General features: G+C 33.6%; 1 protein-coding gene across 3 annotated transcripts in view; it reads left to right on the forward strand.

The window, feature by feature from the left end:
- LOC119511112 (GPI ethanolamine phosphate transferase 1) overlaps positions 1-20292 on the forward strand; it is a 146773-nt gene that overhangs the window by 75861 nt on the left and 50620 nt on the right. For all 3 annotated transcript variants that reach the window (XM_037805542.1, XM_037805543.1, XM_037805541.1), the window contains 6 exons: positions 2055-2154; positions 2260-2352; positions 3490-3581; positions 5300-5408; positions 8048-8156; positions 17645-17747. In XM_037805542.1, the coding sequence (XP_037661470.1) occupies positions 2055-2154; positions 2260-2352; positions 3490-3581; positions 5300-5408; positions 8048-8156; positions 17645-17747 (606 nt within the window). The remainder of the gene's footprint in view (positions 1-2054; positions 2155-2259; positions 2353-3489; positions 3582-5299; positions 5409-8047; positions 8157-17644; positions 17748-20292) is intronic.

Raw genomic sequence — 20292 nt, forward strand, 5'->3', positions numbered from 1 at the left:
AATACTCTCAAATCTTCAAGCCCTCTCACTTCATTTATAGCTGCATAAATGTTTGTTTTACTTTTCCCTTTTGATTTCATCTTTATTGCCCTGAGGTAGCTGTGACCTTGTTCCCTTGTTTGTGTATCTTCTATAAGAAAATTCTGGGATAAACAAAATAATATCAATTGCACTATGCCTGTAGTAATTTACATTTGAAATTTGTCTCATCGTCCCAGATTTCAGTTTATCTTAGTGCTTCACTGAAAGATTTCCATATTTTCCTTCTATACACTTTTGCCCCTGCTTTCTTGGTTGTCATGTAAACCCAGAGAAAGGAAACCTTTATGATTGTATCTAATATAGTAATGTGTACATACAGAGATTAATTGGTATTAGTCACATGTGGTATAACTCTACCTTTAAGAGCTTCCTTACCAGCTGGACTGACATAGATTCTTGCCATTTTAGAAAGTGTCAGAAGTGAGGCTCCCACGTAAGTATCAAGCACTTTTAAATGACACCATTAAAGCCTGGTACTGGTTCATGTTCACAGGGGAAACAGGGTCTTATCGGAGATCTTGTTGATTTCTGTATTTGCATCTGCAATGTAGAATTCAAACTTAGTCTTGAATATCAAAGTGTCCTCTGAAAAAAACAGACCCCTAAAGCAGACCAGGGAATGAAGGGCCAGAATAAGGGTACTTTCAGGTTGGCTAGTATGGGCATCATGACACTAGGTGTATTTTTTATTCTGATTTTTGTTAACTCCAGCTTTGGCTACATCCTTTGTCCTTTAAGAACATTAAGTATTAAAAATATTAAAATGTTAAAAATGTAAAAAATAGAACTTAATATATACTGTTTATAATATTAAGTATTTTAAATATAAAGCAAAAAGACACTGACAAAATAACATACTGCTCCTTCTCCATTTAAAAGGAATAAGGCTGCTTGATATACATATATAAGTAAGATTTTTTTTGGATGTTAGTACTCTGATTAAAAATTTTTAGAATGAAAGAAAATTCTATGCCTCTAAAGAACTCCTCTTGAATTTTAAAATGTCCTAATTATGAAGATAGCATGTGTGTGTGTATGTGCTTGTGTGCGCATATATATATATATATCTCAAGGGAAAACACAATTTTGAAAGTATGCTGTGTTCTGTCTTATCTTTTGCTAGATTATACAGAAAATAAAACATAAAAATTAGCTTTTCTTCTAGAAAAATAATCTTCTATGATTTTACAAGATCATCTTTTCCTCTGTGCTTATTCACTGTTGAGAATAAAAGAAACATTGTTTTTGACTTTGTGTTACATTTTTCCCTATGTGACACCTTAATAGTTTTGATAACAGAACCATTGTCTTCAATCAGAAAAAGATCATAAACCAAATGATACCTCTTATAATTACCTGTTTAATCATGTCCTATAAATGTTAAAGTTTTTTTTTCCAGTAATGAAATGATGAAAGTGCTCAAGTATATAATATATTTTTAATGATTAAGAACTCACATTTAATTACAATTAGTGTGCAATTAATGACATCTTAGATTGGGTTTGGGAAAGGTTATTTAGCTCAGTAAAAAGTGCAATTAAGATTTCCCATACTCAGATTTGGAAAATCTACCATTATTTCATTGAAGACAGTTGAAATTTCAAGATAACATTAACTTTGGTGAATTATTATTTTTTCAATTTGTAAACATCTGGGTTCATTGTATTTCTTTTCTATATTGTATCTTTAATCGTATATAACCATTTTTAAACTAAGATCAATTTATTGTCAATAATGTTTATGAAAACTACGCAGACCTTTCTAATCATTATTAAATTAATTCAGAAATTGCATTTTTCCTAAAATTCTTCCAAGTTTCCAAAATAAGATTTAGTTATGTAAAGCCATCAAAACAAATTGGTTTAAACTTCATCTTCGTTTTTGAATGATCTATGAATTGAAAATTCCTTGATTTCTAGTTTTGTTCAAAGTTTTTAATTTTCTCTATATGCAGCCTAAATTTTTTATTCAATATAGAATACAAACAGTCTGTCTATAATCTTTTAAAACAGATTTCAAGTTATTCAAGATCTTGTCACATCACTGTTGACCTTTCCTCTGAGTCATTTTGCTAGCTACCTGTTGGTCTTTGCTCTGGGAATTGAAGTATTGGTAGGTAATTTACCAGAATTACAACATTTTCATATTTCTGTCATGCACACGTAACTAGTATTAAATGACCTCATTTTTCCTTTCTTCTTTGAAATGTATTACTAGGTTCTCAGTTTTTCCTACCGCTATATGCTTACAGCTGGACTTGTTGCATTTGCGGGTTGGCCATTTTTCACTCAGCTGTGGACTCGAGCAAGGGTATGATTATTAATTTTGACACAGGACACATTAGTAGCTACTTTGTTTTGACATGTATTTAACATGTTGAAACATTCACATTTTAAGAAAAGGGTAGAATGTCACTTTACATAAAGAGCTTGGTTCTTTTGACAGGAGGACTGAGGCTTTCTTTAAGGGTAAAATGATTCCAGTTACGTGATGATGGAAATACAATGGTAGCAGAGCTGTGTCCTTCTCTGGAACATTTCCAGGACTCCTTTAACCTCAAGTATGTGGATGAAGGAGCAGCTGAAGAACTGCCCAGAAGAGTGTAGTTACATAGCTACAGGTTCTGAACTTGAGGCAGAGGAGTCAGCCCTCCTGGCCCTGGGCCACCTCCACTAGCCCTTTAACAACTCAGTGTCTTTCTACAGAAGTATATATTCATGATAAATTATTTTAAAATATCAATCTTGATTTGTTCCTTCAGCTAGGTAGGAAATTACATTGTGTTCCCATAAAGAAGACTATCATATTTTCACTTCGATGCTTTTTGGTAATAGAAGTACCTCCCTATGAGAATTTATAAAGTTCTCCAATTAATGGTGTTATTGATAATTTTTTATCTTAACCTAATTATATAAGTATTTTTACTTATTTTCCTTCTGGGTCAATTATTTTATTAATATTGCAGGCCAGTTTTCTGATGGATATAGTCAGAATGTTGAATCACATAAATTGAATGGAGTCCATGCTTTGGAATATTAGACCCAAGTTTATACCCTAGCTGTTTTACTTACTGATCATAGGCCTCGTACCTATACATTGACTTCTCTAAATTCAGTTTTCTCATCTGAAATATTATGAATAATAAAATCTACCTGTTAAGGTTGTTGTGAGAATTAAATAACATTTTGCTCCTATTATACCTAATATAGTACCTACCACATCAGGGTCCTTCACAAGTAGTAACAGTTACATCTTTTTTTTTTTTTTTTTTTTTTAATTCTAGTAACATATATACAACCCCAGATTTCCCCTTTTAACTACATTCAAAGTAAAGAGTTGTAAGGTTTTACATTTTCCTTTTAGTTTCACAGGCATGTAGTCTATGAATTACTGAAGCACGTTTTCTGTACCATATTTGTCTCAAGATAACTTTTTTCTTTGTTTTAGGTCACCTCAGTGAGTTGGATCTTCTTCTGTTTGCTTCTGGCAGTTTTCCCACTGATGCCTGTTATAGGACGAAAGCCAGATATATCTCTAGTGTATGAACAATGTTTTAACTTATTTTGTTTTTACTGTGATTGTTTTTCTCCATCAACTCTATGAAATATGAACTTAATCTTGGTCGTGAGTTTAAAATCACTTATAGCAGCTTGCAGTTAAAATACTACTATCAAACCACTTAATCATGATTTTGTCCTAGGCTCAGAGAGGTATTACAGCTCCCTGGAGATGCTTCTAGACCTTTGCAAACAATAAAATTGTGCCAAACAGTGATAACTTAAAATGCAAAACAAACAAACAAATAAAACCCACAAAAAAACCCCACACAAAAACTAGAATATTTTATTTCTTTTGTATACTGGGAAATCTGTAAAAGGTTTCATATGAAAAATTGTTGTTGCCAAAACAAAGGTCTAAAAGCTGTTGATGTTGTCCCTACCTTTGCCTTCGAGTATGTCCATAATTTAAATGTCTTAGAAAAATGAAATTTTCTACTATTCTCATCTGAGAATAATACCACTCTGTGGTACCATGTACCAAAGATCTACATGGTAGGAAACTCTTTTTACCTTGAAAATATTCCCATGTGTTATTGTTCACAATTTTTCTACGTAACTGACTTAAATTCCCATGCGGCTGTTACATTTCTTTCTTCTCAATATGACAGAAATGAATCTGTAAAATAGTTGACTACCTTTCTTTGCTTTTAGCTTTTAAATTAATATCAGGTAACCTACTGGTCCTGTGTGTGTATGTGTGTGTTTGTGTATGTGTTTGGAAGCCGAACGTCTATTTCATTTAACATTTCCTCTCATTTTTAAGTCATGTAATCATCTTTGTTACTTTCTTCAGAACTCCATACAAAATTTTTTTAACATTTCAACCTAATCTTTAATAAATGAGAGTATATAATTTTTTATTGAAGTATGTACTAATTTATGTGATTCCATACATTTTATCTCATTTGTACTATAATACCAGCGTTGAATAGATCAGGATTTATTTCATGAAGTCTACTTTATTAGCAGAGCCAAAAATATTTGTATTGATTTCTAAAACTGTACTTTCTAAACCATACTTTTATTAGTATTAGTAATCCAATACATGTTGCTGCTGTCATAAACTATAAATACTTTGTGGAAAAAATGGATTCAAACATTTTCATTTATTTCTTGCTTCAGTTGCTCTGTGAGTTCTTCTGTTGTCTGTATAAAGTCCCTTTCCTTCCTTTCATCATTCTCTGTGTTTATCAGTCCTGTTCAAGCAATATTGATATAGTTGAGCAGAATTTATCATGTCCTAAAGGTAAAAAAAAAATAGTATAAACAGTCCCTATACAAATTTTTCACATGCACAATCTAAACATGAATGTAATAATCAGACTTGCTAAAAAATGAGAAATCTAATTTTTATTTTTAAAAACTATGTTGTTTCCCTTTATGTATAGTTTAAATACCTAAGTGATTTAAGTTTCTATTGATTTGCTAATAGCTGTACTTGAATCTTCTTTATTTTGATCCCTAATTCATAGAGAAATTTCCTACTCTCTATTTGATATCTCACAGCATCTCCCTCTTGTAGAAAATTACAAAGACAGATATATCTTCCATTTGTGTATCCATTTGGTTACTTCATCTTGATTCAATCAAATGACCAAGAGATTCTACATTACAGTAAGATGCCTTGTTTTCATATAGTATATTTTCAGTAAATATCTTAAAGAAAATTTGAAATTGTGACTTGTATTTCAAAACAGAATGGGAGCAGGCTCGCTGGTTCTTCTGCTATCCCTGTTTGTCATAAAATCTCTCATAAAAAGAAAAGAAAGTTTTATGAATGAAGAGCTATTGATACATCTATTTCAGGTCAGTTACAGATTTTCAATACCATGCTATACTAACAATATGCCAAATGTATCTTATAGTTGTATTTTATTACATTGTTCTTAAGACATTGAGAAGTAAGTTTTCTGTTTAGTGTTCTCTAAAAGGTATGAAATAGCAAAAAAAAGGTAAACAGGAGGAAGCCCAAGGAGGCCTAGAGAGTAGAGGTTGAGGAGCCCTAAGAGGCATCTGTATCAAATCCAGAGTTGAGCTCCAGAGGTCCTCTGGACTGAGATCCTATATTGTCCTCATATGAGTCAGGAAAAAGTCAAACTTCTTTGAAGTGAAAGAATCCTCTGGGCTTGTTTACATGAAGAATAGCCAGTTTATGACTTCAGATGCTATCCTAGGAGAAAACAAACTGCAGCTTGGTTGGTGACTTTGGTGTGATGAAAAGTACTTTGAACTTGATGTTTCAGATTTGAGTCACTCCCAGCTATGCTGCATACCAGCTGGGTGATTTTCAGTATTTTAACTTCAGTGTGGTTTTTGACTCTGTAAAGCAGAGACAGTATCTGAAAGGGATATGAGAATTAGAGATTATATGATGTAATATTCTTTACATTTATAGCTTTTTTTTTTTGGTATATAAAGGTGGAGGCAACTTGATTTTCTTCTTTTAAACAGTAAATAAACAAAAAATTACAATTAGAACACTGAAAGAAAATACATGTGTCTTCTCAAAAAATTACTTCCGGGCAAAGTTGGGATAATCAAAAATGTTTCCAATAACACTCTAAAAAAATACAGCATCTAAATGTTGATATAAAGTTAAATTTGTTCTTAGAGAAGAACAGAGAACTTATAAAAGGAGAAGAAATATTTTGTCAAATATCCTGTTAAGCTATTGGAACAAATATTTCATAATACATGGTATACGAACTGTCTTTACACTAAAACTTGTAAAGCTTTAGAATAGAATTCACCAATAATAATGAGTACTTTGACAGGAGTGAATATTTCTGAATCTTACTCTATAGGTGCAAAGAATATCATGTTAACATTCTTACATGCTTTGTTAGAAATACTCTTGAGTATAAGGTAAATCTGTTAAAAAATTCCTTTTTGCATTAACTTTATTAATTTGCATTTTATTCCTGTTATTGACAATCTTTTGCTTCTTCATGTCTTAGTTTTTCCTCCAAAAAACAAAAAACCCTAAATACAGTAAATGTTCTTAGATTTCCATGTTCCAAAATTAAGCAATTTACTTTCACAGTTAATGATTCTCAACACGGTGAAAACTTCTGTTACTTTGAACAATATTAAAGTAATATTCAAGGTTATTTCCACTAACCCCTCTAGGCCCAACCACAGTGAATTTTTATCATATTTTTCTATTATCCTAACTTTAAACCCCATCCATTCTTGTATCCTATCATTATGTAGTCATTCAATAAATATTTACTGCATGGTTACTATGTTCAGAACCATAGCTTTTAAGCTACAGAATTATTCAAATATGAACTGCTGTAGCTAGACACTACACTATTCAACTTTTAAAGGTATTTTTGTTTATAATCTTTTAACTTATCCATTTTCTGAATGGCATAGATTTTTTTTTTTACTGAAATGCATACATACCTTATTTACCAAATACTGCATGAGGAAACTTTTCCTTCCTCTGGACTGTTCTCCAGAATAGTCTAACCAAACTGCATACCATATTTCATCTTTTCCAGGATACTCATTTTTTTTCACATTTTAACATCTCTGAAATAAGAATTTGTCTTTTAATTGAAAGGGTCCTAATATTGTGTCATAGCTTTACTAATAGCATTTTTTTCCTTCTTAAGGCACTGAAAATGACAGTACATTAACTAGATCTCTATAGGATTTGATGATGAGACTCCTAATCTGATCTCTAAGAGCTTTCTTTGTTTGCAGCCATAGCTTAACTCTTTTCTTTAAAATGAAAATACATTCACTAGTTCAGTGTTCAGCAAACTTTTTTCAAAAGAACCAAATAGTAAATATTTTAGGCTTGTGAGTCATATGGTGTCTGTTGCAAATTTACTTTACACTTGTAGTCAAAGGGAGCTATGGACAATATGTAAATGAATGGAACTGATGGCATTCCAGAAAACAGTATTTTTTCAAAAAGGCCACCAGAATACAAGCCATAATTTGTCAGCTCCTGAACTAGTTTTAAATATTTCCTGAAGAGTATTTATATTGTTTGATTTCCCAGAGCCAGATACAAACTCAGGCCACATATATATGTTGAATGAATAAATGAATTTTTCAGTGGAGGAAGGCCAGCGGTGGAAGGTACTAAACCAAATACACTAAACTATATATATTTCACCTTCTTTGTTTCCGTGATGTAAGAAACCTTTAATGTTAATAAAGACTACTTCCAAATAGAAGCAGTGTGATAATGTATGCCAGAATACTCTTGAAAGTGTAAAATGCACCATAATTTCATGTTGTAAAGGAGGACATTTGGTACAGAAAGAAGTACTAACGCTCTGGCCCCAAAAATGTGAGCTGGTCCAATTTCAACAGCATTTTGACCAAGTTCTATTTCTTCACATCACTTTCCCAAGAATTCTTTCTAGTATGTAAAATTTTCTCTCACCATCCTGTATTTTATTTGCCTGTTTTGTATTTGTTTTCAGCTGCTGAGCATAGTGCTCTCCATGTATGTTGTATATAGCACCCATCGCAGTCTGCTCAGGAAACAAGGACTGCCTCTTATGAATCAGATTGTTAGCTGGACAATACTAGGTAAGAGATCTCTCAAACCAAATGAGATGACTTTACATCAAGTCAGTTGTCTTAAAGTCATCCATTCATATCTGTATTATTGGAAGAAATAATTTTGTTGCAAGAAAATAAAAATAACGAGCTATTATGTCTATCTCTTGCTAGAATTTGACAAAGAAAAGTAGAATTCTTGTGAACATGTGTGTGGTAATAAGAATTACTTGACAAAATATTTATGACCTGATAATAGATTGCTTACTTAACATCTGATAAAAATCAACTGAGTGATTCCAGAAGAGAAGAGGATTTTGTGAAGAGGTTCTTATTCTTATATTTTGTGTTAATTCGTGAATTCTCAGTTCTTCTTACACAGGGACCAGGTGACAGTTAAATTTTATGCATATTTATTTTTCTGTAAATAACATTGATTAGTCACCTCCCAAAACATTACAGATTTTATAAAACCTGTTACATGTTTCAAATATGTTTCTATATATAATACTATTATCTAAGAATGTTGGAATGTGTGTATGAAGCAAACATATGTAATTTAAGGACCTAGGCTTTCCCTTCCCAACTGCAAGACAAGAGCAGACTTTTAAGTCAAAGTGTTTCATTTTAAAAAGACACTTTATAATGTTTGTGAATGATTTGATATACAATTTAACCTTTGTGTATTTTTAATTTTTTTTGTTCATTAAAAGAGAAAAAGATCTTTGAATGGAAACTTCACCTTAAAAAGAGGCATCAGAGAAGGCAATGTGTTTCCTTAGAGTGATTTGAAAGGCCAAGCAGAGGCTCAGAAATGTAACAACAGGAAGCAGACATGTCTCCTAAAATTTTGGTTTTCTCATTTTCTAAGTACCGTGGTCAGTGTTTAACTGAAAGTTATGCTTGAACAGTAACTGCTATCATTATATAAATAGCTTCATTTTCATGCTGTAACCTTCATTTTCATTGTGGGCGTTCTGTACGTCTTCTCTTTTAAATATGTTACAATTTATATTCAATCCACATGAACATTATTAATGATCACTCCTTCATTTTAAAAAAGTGTGAGCTGTGTGTACTATGTTCTGGCACTGTTCTGTGCCCCGGGAATAATAAAGATAAACCTAGTCTCTGCCCTCCTGGAGTTTGTATTCTGCAGGGACATGTAATGATCACTCATATGACATGTTAGTTTTCAGATCTTCAGAAAAACCAAAAATTATGAAGGAGAAATATAATATTAAAGGGAGCTCTTTCCATTATACTGCATGACTTCATAAGTATGTGATTATATTCAACACACGCCAGCACAGTTGTGCATAAGTAGCAGCCTAGTTCTTGCCCATCATGTAACCTAATTTCTTCATGGTGTAGGCTGGCTCAACTCTTTAGTTTTCTTATCTACCTAGAAATAAACTCCAATGAAAAAGAGAAACAAAGAAAATAGGATTTGTACATCTAACATTATGTCTCAATTTAAACTTATAAAAATTGTTAATATTGTATAAAATTGATAAAACATATATCTGTTACATAAAATTGCCAGAATTACAGGTCATCCTCCACTTCTTGTGCTTGTCCCTTCTTTGTGTGTATATGTGTGTTTGTGTGTGTATGAGTAAAAATTTTTACATACTAACTTGATTCAAGATTTTTATCTATTCTGCTGTCCTTATTCTAATTTTATCATTTGATCTACTAAGGTCCTTTATGGCCTCCCTCCCCCTTTGGTCTTTTATGACACTGGCATTTTTTAAGAATATAGCTACCCCCCCCCCCCCTCCACAGACAGTTGCTCAATTTGTTTTTGCCTGTTTCCTTGTAATTAAATTGAGCTAATGTATTATTAGCCAGATTACTACAAAGTGATGTCATGTGCTTCTTAGAGTCACATCTGAAGGCACATGCATAATCCCTACCTGACCCTCATTGGTGATGTTGCCCAACTTCCCTAGTATAAGTTACTAGATTTTTTTCCCTCCCTTGCTGTTAATAAGTCATCTGGAGAGACACTTTAATACCATCAGATATCCTTCTTATCAGAACATCGATTCATAATTCTTGCCTGATCCAGTCTTACTATGATGGCTCAAAAAAGTGATTTTCCAGCTCCAACATTCCTTCTGCATTTATCAGGAGGCTCTTGGCATTTTACTGTAAACAAGAATTTTCACTTCCTTGCAATTAATTAATTAATTAGTTCACTTATCTATTTACTATTGGTATGGGCTCATAAATTCTTATTTTCTTCAATAGTTTATAATTCATTACTCTAAGTAATTATTTGGTGCTCAGATTGTCCCAGATTTGGCCAATGACTGCCCCTTAAAGCTGGCTTCCATGTCATTGTAACAGATCTCCCCCCCATCATTTTTCTTTTCTTGTCTTTTCTTTTTTTGAGCATTTTCTTACTTTCTGGCATCAAGACAACGTTCTAGGCTTACCTTGTATCTACCCTGAGGAGCCATGGTTCTTTTAAGTGGGAAATGGTATTAAAGACCAAGATCTGGGCACTAGGTGTACTTGCCATATCTGTGGTACCTTTGCTTTTGGCCCTTTCAGCAGACAGAGCTAGGAAATATGTGGATATATGTTTGTATATTCAGCTAGGTTTGTTTATCTCCATATGATTTCTCTTCTAGGTTTTTTTTTCTTTCCCATACTTTTTCACTGAATCTAACTTTTTTTCTTTTATTGAGGTTGTTCATATACCATACAATTATCCAAAGATCCAAAGTGTACAATCAGTTGCCCATGGTACCATCATACAGTTGTGCATCCATCACCACATTCAATTTTTTTTTCAATTTTTAGAACATTTTCATTACTCCAGAAAAGAAATAAAGACAAAAAAAGGAAACTCAAATCCTCCCATACCTCTAACCACCCCCCTCCATTAGTTTGCCATAGATATATATATTTTTTCTGTATACCCCTCTGTTATTAACCCCTCCATTATTGACTCATAGTACATTTGTTACTGTTGATGAAAGAATGTTAAGATACTGTTAACTGTAGTACATAGTTTGCAACAGGTATGTTTTTTTCCCTATATGCCCGTCTATTATTAGCTTCTAGCTATAGTGTCATACATTTGTTCTAGTTCATGAGAGAGATTTCAGATATTTGTACAGTTAATCATGGACATTGTCCACCACAAGATTCACTGTTTTATACATTCCCATCTTTTAATCTCCAACATTCCTTCTGGTGATATATGTGACTCTGAACTTAACCTTTCTACCACATTCATACACCATTCAGCATTGTTAGTTATTCTCACAATGTACTACCATCTCCTCTGTTCATTTCCAAATATTTAATTTCACCCTAGTTGAACATTCTGCTGATAATAAGCATCCACTCCCCATTCTTTAGTCTGGTTCTATATCCTGGTAACTTATATTTCATGTCTATGTGTTTACCTATTATAATTAGCTCATGTCAGTGAGACCCTGCAATATTTGTCCTTATGTGTCTGACTTATTTCACTCAATATTGTGCCCTCAAGGTTTCTTCATCAACCCATTTTTTTTAAGATGGTTTTGTTCACATACCATGCATTCCATCCTAAGTAAACAATCGATGGTTCCCTGTATAGTCACATATTTATGTATTCAGCACCATCGCCACTATCTATATAAGGACATCTCCATTTCTTCCACAAAGAAGGAAGAGTCAAAAAAGGTAGAGAGACAAAAGAGGAAGAAAAAAGAGAGAAAAACAAACAAACAAAAAATAACAGCTAGAAAGCACTAAAAGGAAAGATAGCACTAAACTAAAGTAGAATAAGGAGTCAGACAACATCACCAATGCCAAGAGTCCCATATCCTTTCCCCATGTCCCCCCCACCCCATATGTATTTAGCTTTGGTATATTGCCTTTGTTATATTAAAGGAAACATAATACTATGTTTCTGTTAATTATAGTCTCTAGTTTGCATTGACTGTATTTTCCCCCATCCCACCCTATTTATAACACCTTGCAATGTTGACATTCATTTGTTCTACCTCATGTAAAAACATACTTGTACCTTTTATCAAAATCGTTGAGCACCCTAGGTTTCACTGAGTTATACAGTCCCAGTCTCTGTCTTTCCTCTTTCATTCTGGTGTCCCACATGCTCCTAACCTTCCTCCTTCAACCATACTCACAGTCATCTTTGTTCAATGTACCCATATTGCTGTGCTACTATCTCCCAAAATTGTTTTCCAAACCTCTCACTCCTGTCTTTTCCTTTCTGTCTGTAGTGCTCCCTTTAGTGTTTCCTATAGAGCAGATATCTTGTTCACAAACTCTGTCATTGTCTGTTTGTCAGAGAATATGTTAAGCTCTCCCTCATATTTGAAGGACAGTTTTTCCAGATATAGGAGTCTTGGTGATTTTTCTCTTTCATTATCTTAAATATATCACCCAACTTCCTTCTTGCCTCCATGGTTTCTACTGAGAAATCCACATATAGTCTTAGCAAGCTTGCTTTGTATGTGATGGTTCGCTTTTCTCTTGCTGCTTTCAGGATTCTCTCTTTATGTTTGATGTTTGATAATCTGATTATTAAGTGTCTTGGTGTAGGCCTATTCAGATCTATTCTGTTTGGGGTACGCTGTGCTTCTTGGATCTGTAATTTTATGTCTTTCATAAGATTTGGGAAATTTTCATTGATTATTTCCTCTCTTATTGCTTCTGCCCCTTTTCCCTTCTCTTCTCCTTCTGAGACATCCATGACATGTACATTCCTGCATTTCATGTAGTCATTCAGTTCCTGGAGCCGTTGCTCATATTTTTCCATTCTTTTCTCTATCTGTTCTTTTGTGTGTAGGCTTTCAGGTGTCTTGTTCTCCAGTTCCTGAGTGTTTTCTTCTGCCTCTTGAGATCTGTTGTTGTATGTCTCCATTGTGTCTTTCATCTCTTGTGTTGTGCCTTTCATTTCCATAGATTCTGCCAGTTGTTTTTTCAAACTTTCAATTTCTACCTTATGTACGCCCACTGTTTGCATTATACACTTCATCTCTTTTGCCATATCTTCCCTAAACTTTTTGAATTGATTTATCATTAGTTTTTTAAATTCCTGTATCTCAGTTGAAGTGTAAGTTTTTCCTTTGACTGGGCCATAACTCTGTTTTTCTTAGTGTAGGCTGTAGTTTTCTGTTACCTAGGCTTCTGGTTTCCTTGGTTACCCCAATCAGGTTTTCCCAGATCAGAACGGGCTCAAGTCTAGAAGGAGGCAATCTGGTTTCCCTGAGGGTCTCTTAGATTGACACATCCTGTGAGGCCTCAGGTCAACCAGCAGGTGACTCCTGTCAGCGTGTAGCTCCAGACTGGTTTAAGGAGGTATGGCCTGTGGCTATTGTCCTCAAGGCTCTGTGGTCTGGTTAGATTTTATGCTGCAATGTCTGGCATTCCTCCTAATTCAGGTTGGTGTATGATGAGTGGGCAGTCACATTTGCCCCTCCCCCCCCCACAGTCATTCCAGATTATTTACTAGTTGTTCCTGGTTGTTTATTAGTTGTTCCGGGAGACTAACTAGCTTCTACTCCTCCCTGTGCCACTATCTTTTGGATTGAGTTATTTCACGTCTATTGGGAGAAGTGATGCTTGGTGAAACAGGCTGACTTTCTAAGACTCTTTTCCCAAAGAGCTAGTAATGAGGACATATGTCGTTCAGGCCTCCTCTCAAAAGACTGGCTACCAGCGATCCTCAGCTCATCTGTCACATGGTGATGTCTGCTGGTTTCTCCCTTCTCTCCTGGGTTTTGTTGCTTCCAGCTTCTGGCTTCAGTGGCTTCCTCTCTGTTTTCTGTGTGTCCTCTTTTTTAGCTTCTGTCTCTCTTAGCTTCTCTGGGGCCTTTTTCCCCTGAATCTAACTTCTTAATATGCAGACTATTCATATGCTTTCAAACATAGAAACTATATAAAAAAGCATACTCAAAGAAGCATCACACCTATTACTTCCATTGCTTTCTCCTCCACCACATACCCCTTGTAGGTAATAAACTTCATTACTTTCTGATTAATCCTTCATGTCTTTCTCTTTTTACTGATAAAAAGATAAGGGTATGTTTTCTTTTTTTTTCCTTGTTTCATACACAAAAAGTAGCATATTTTATACCTTTTTTGTTCTTTGCTTCTTTCACTTAATAAAATCTCCTGGTAATCATTCTGCACCAATTTGTTCTTTTACACAGCTCTGTATGTTTCCATTATATGTATATTCTGTTGCTTATTTAACCAATCTCCTATTTAACCAATGCTTTGTTCTTTATATAAGTCATGAGTTTTTGAAATTACAAATAATGCTGCAGTGAATAGCACTGAGCATATGTATATTTGTATTGTTGGAGGTGTATTTTCTGGACAAATTCCTGAAGTTAGATTGCTGACTCAGATATTGCCAGATTCCCCTCCAGAGGTGTTCTACCACTTTTCATTCCTTCCAGCAAAATATCAAAGTGCCTGTTTCTCCACTGCCTCACCAAAAGCTTTTGAATTTATGCCAGTCTTAAGTTTGAAGAATGATGTCTTATGTGTTTTTAATTTGCATTTTTCTTATTATAAGTTAAGTTGAACATCTTTTCATATGCTTAAGGGCCATAATTATGTCTTTTGGGGAATTGTCTATTCATGTCTTTTCCCATTTTTCTATAGAATTTTTGGTCCTTTTGTCTCCATTTTTAAAAGTTCTTTGTAAATTGGGAATATTAATCCTTTATGATATATATTTCACATTTTTTTTCCCAGTTTGTCATCTGTGTTTTAACCATGCTTATGGTACAAAAGATTTTTAGTTTTTTATGTAATCGGTTTTTTAAATGTATCTGGATTTTCAGTCAGTTAGAAAGCCTTTCCTGATCCTTAGGTTATAGAGAGTTTCACCAGTATTTTCTTCTATTACCTATTTGTATAGTTTTAATTTTTGCATATAGATCGATGAGCTCTTTAGAATTTATTCTTATGTGTGGTTTGAAGAACAGATATAATTTCATTTTTTTCTAAATGATTATCCAATTATACCAGTATTATTTGTTCATAAAGACTGTATTTGCCCTAGTGATTTGAAATACCACTTTTATCATTTACTAGATGCATTGAGTCTACTTTTGGGCTTTTCTGTTCTATTCCATTGATTGGTCCATCTGTGCCAGCAATGCACTGTTTTGTTTATAGCCACTTTGTAGTATATTTTAATATTTCGTAGGTCTAGTCTCCCCCATAAGAGCTTTCCCTTTTCAGTATTTTCCTTGTTATTATTTTGTGTTCCTTTTGGAATATGAACTTTAAGTTCAGCTTTTCAAACTGCAGGAAAAAAAAAGCTCATGGGAATTTTTATTGAGATCACATTAAATTAATAAATTAACTTAGAGAAAATATATTTTGATCATGTTGAGACATCCTAAGAATAAGAGATATCTTGCCACTATAGATCTACCTTTGTACCTCCAAAAATAGTGTTTTATAGTTTTCTCCATATAGACTTTGAACATTTCTTGTTAAGTATATTCCCGTATATTGTATATTTTTCTGTTGCTGTCATAAATGGGTTTTTCTCATTCATTGTGTTTTCTAATTGGTTATTATTTGATTCTGCTATTGATTTGCAGGTTAATTTTATATTCTACTACTTTGCTGAATTACTTTTCAAGTTAGTTTTATCATTGGCTCTCCAGGATTTTCCAGATCATTTGCAAAATAATCATGTCATGTACAAAATATCAAGTCATTTACAAATACAGATAGCTTTATTTCCCCCTTTCTTATTCTTAGGCTTCTGATTATTTTTTTTAGTTTAAGCCCATTCATATTTATTAATATGATTCTTAAGATTGGTCTCAATTCTGTCTTATCTTCTGATGTTGTTTCTGTGTATATAATATTATATTTACTGTTTCTTTCCCTATTTGGAATGTTCTATATCATCTTATATTCTCCTCATTGATTCTATCATTTATTTGGAAGAGTAAGGAGGAGATTCAGCATCAGTCTACTGCTATTGTTCTCTAAACACAAAAATATCCCTCGGTACATATATTTTAAACAAGGTATTTTCTTTTTGGGATTGGGAGAACAGTGTACTAAAGGATGCCAGCAAATGGTATGAGGCATGAAATAGTTGATTCATAGGTGGGCCATCAAAATCTCGAGAGATCTCTTCCAGGCACTGATACACCATAGTCTAGCTCCAACAAGCATATTTTGCTAACAAGCTGTGGTCACCAAGTGAATAATGTTGTGAAACTGGTTCTATCTTACATGGCTCAGATTGGGGATTCTTATTTCCTTGTTAGTACCTCATCAATCCTTTAGACAAAAGTAAAACAAGGACAGAAAATATTTTACAGTTTTACAGAAGAGGTCTCATTTGTACTGACTTTTTAAATAAGAAATATTGAAACATTATTTCTTCCAGTTAAATATGTATCAGGTTGTGATAACATTATTGGAGCTGCACATCTGAAAAAAAATTAGAAGCTACTCATCTAAGTCTTAGATGACTTAGTCTTAATATAACTTGCGTAAGTCTTACATCTTACTGTGATTGGACTTTGAATGAGATTGTCTTTACATTTAAGTTATTAGATGTTGACTAGTAATAATAATAGCAGCTAATTGTTATTAAGCACCTACTATGTACCATGCATTATATTCAAGAAGCATTTTGTAGGTGAAATTGTACTTAAACCTTACAACAACTTTTTATTGTTATCTCTACTTGACAGGAAAATTTCTTAGGTGGGTTAAGAGACTTACCCTACAATTACATGGTTAACAAGTGATTGAGCCAGAATTCCATCCAGAATCATCTGTCTCCATACTCGGGGAACTTAACCACTACACACATTGCCACCCTAACTAGTGGGGTTTGTAAATTATGCACATTTCATTTACAAAACAGAAATGGGAGGAGTTTATGTTTTGCTGCCTCCCTTTCATCTCCCCTTCCCTCACTGAAGAAGTTGATTTTCTTATTCTGTGGTTAAAGATAAAAATATTCTTACTACAACTCTCATGTGTGGTGATTCATTTTTTCCTGCCTCTAATTTTCCAGGTGGCACACTGCAACTGTCAACACATGCTTTGCATGGGAAAACATTTTGTGGGGAGGGGGACAGGGGGAAACCTAGGAAAAGTCTATTTCTAGGTATTAAGTTGTCTTTGAACTAAGATTTAAATGCCTAATTAAGAAAAGAGTTGCTGAATCTTGAGTAATCTTTTTTCATTAGAAAATAGTGAATTATTCATTTAGGAGTTAATTTTACATTAAACCAAGCTGAATATAAATTGAGGAAATCCAAGTTATTTAAACTAAAATATAGTTAAAGTAATGAAATGTGATTTTAATTAAAAATGTAAAGTTTCAGATTTCGTACAAAAATGATTAGGGCAAATATAGCTTCATTTTAAAAGATCACTTTACTTTAAAAGAGTAAATGCCATAAATACTAGTAAATTATCTAGTGCTTCTAAATGAACATATGTCATGTCTGTTGTACTGACATGTGACCTGTTCTGTTTTATTGCAGCATCTTCCTTCGTTGTGCCACTGCTGAGTCCCATGATTCTCTTTCAGCGATTGTTTAGCATACTTCTTTCTTTGATGTCAACCTACCTACTTCTAAGCACAGGGTATAAACTTGTTTTAAAATTTAATTTTATAGTAGCAAGTTTTAATGATATGTTGACATTTTCTCTCAGTATTTAACCTCTAGAAATGAAAAATGCTTAGTAAATCTTGAGGAATAAATTGTAAATATTTTCTGCTTCGTAGAAACTGGATAAAACTTGGTCCATAATCTTCTAAATTTTAGTTTTCTTATCATTTTCATGGTATTGCTTATTGTCTTTGTCTTTCCATTTATTTCCTGAAGTTGCTAAACTATTTTCTTCTATAGTGTTAGAAAATTGTGATTGATTATGCAGGAATTTTAAGCCTCAAAAAGTGACTTAGAAGGTAAGTTTTAGTTTTTGTTGTATTTCTTCCACAGTTCTAATTCATGGCTTTGACTTGTTCATTCTTCTTTTACTATAATATTTTGTTTTTACTTCTACTCTTACATGTATCATAATCAAAATTTTTATATGATTTGGGGAACTTTCAGAATGTTTTCTTAGAAGTTAAAGAATCCATTTTTATTTTGGATTGAAATTTCCTTACCAAAACAAACAACAACAATGAAAACAACCATTGACTTGATTTAGGGCTGATGTGGAAGAATTCTCTAGAATTCAGTGAAAATGGTGATATACTCCCCCCATTTACTGTGATGAATATAATTATTCACTTGCTTTTGAGTTTTGTTTCATCCCTGCTTAAATTTGTATAAGGGTTAGAAATATGCACATTATAGCAAACACTGAATAGAACAGACAAATTGAACAAACACCACTCGCAGACAGGATTTTGGCCCAAATACAGAATCTTGGTCCAAAATAGACTAAACCTAAGGAATTCACAATTGTGCTGTCATCAGATTATTCCCAGCTGATGTTGTAAAGCAAATTTTAGGTGCAAATTTTAGGTCCAAGACAGGTTGACTTTTTGTCCTAATTCAAGATTAGAGAGAGATTCTCAAAATCTCATAGTAGACCATAACATCCTAAGTGACCTAGAACCCAGGCTTCTAGTCCCCAGATAGAAAATGATCCAGAGGAACACTAAACCTCCCTCCTTCACCAAAGTGCCCCATACCTCCTGACTTTTCCATTTCTCCTTGCATACCAGATCTGGGCCACACCAGTGAAGATGTGTATTCCAGTTTACTAATGCTGCTGTTATGCAAAATGCCAGAAATGGATTTTGGTTTATTTGGTTACAAATGTACAGTCTGAAGTCCATGAAAATGTCCAAATTAAGGCATCAACACAAGTATACTTTCATTGAAGGAAGGCCAATGGCATCTGGAAAACCTCTGTTAGCTTGAAAGGCACGTGACTGGCATCTGCTGATCCCGGGTTGTGTTCCATTTCCCTCTCAGCTCCTGTGCATTCTTCAAAGTGTTGCTCTTGGGGTATTTTGTCCTCTCTTAGCTTCTCCAGAGCAAAGTGTCAGCAAAATCTGCCTTCAATGGCTGTCTCCAAATTGTCTCTCTTGGCTGTAGCACTGAGTTCCTTCTGTTTGTCGGCTCTTTTATATGGCTCCAGTGATTTAATTAAGACCCACCCTGAATGGGTGGTGTTACATCTCCATGGAAATTATCCAATCAAAGATCTAGCCCACAGTTGAATGAGTCACATCTCCATGGAAACACTGAATCCAAAGTTTCCAACCTAATCAGCACTAATACGCCTGCCCCCACAAGATTTCATTAAAGAACATGGTGTTTTGGGGGATATAATACATCCAAAGTGGCATAATGTGACATAAACAGCATGGAAATTTTCACCAGTTACCTAATAAGATCTTAAGATGAGCTTATTTTGAGATTTAGAATTTTGAACTTTCAAATAAAACTTGAAGTCTTTGAGCCTCCAGCTGTTCTTACTCAAGAGTGAGTAAGAGACCTTAACATCATGAGATCCTAAAAAACCTCATTGTTTTCCCCTTTGTTGATGAAATTTCGGATAAATCATTTCGTTATATCAGAATTCATCAAAATATGTATGAATTAGAATATGCAAAAGTTTTTAGTCTAGATAAGAAAGCAGAAGATAAGATCATTTCTCTTCTGACCCAGGGTGACACATGAGTTTCATTAAGAGATCATACCCAGAGAATGGCTTAAAGAAATAAGTGTTTGAGAAGTTCCAGAAATATGTTCTAACTTCTATACAGTCACTGAAGCAATACAAAGATTCAAATGAAAGTGTAATAGATTCGAAATATAAAGAAACCTAGAGATGGATCTGGTTCCCTGGATTAGAAAGAAAGAAAGGAAGGGAAGGGCAGAGGGATGGAGTGAGGAAGGCAGGAAGGAAGAAAGGAAGGAGAAATAACGTTCAATTTTGAGTGAAAAAAAGTATTTCCTAATGTAGAGGGAGTTAATCATGTAACTTTCACTGGGGATAAGTATTAAAATATTTTAATCCATCAACTTAATATACATGAGAGATATAAATACAAATTGCCATAAACATTTTTACCTTATATTAAGAAAATTGACAAGGTGAAAATTCAGGCCTAAAGTCAGAATATTAATCCTGAATATGACCTTATTAATGAATGCATTAAGAG

The sequence above is a fragment of the Choloepus didactylus genome, chromosome 16, assembly GCF_015220235.1.
Source record: "Choloepus didactylus isolate mChoDid1 chromosome 16, mChoDid1.pri, whole genome shotgun sequence".
Lineage (NCBI taxonomy): Eukaryota > Metazoa > Chordata > Mammalia > Pilosa > Megalonychidae > Choloepus > Choloepus didactylus.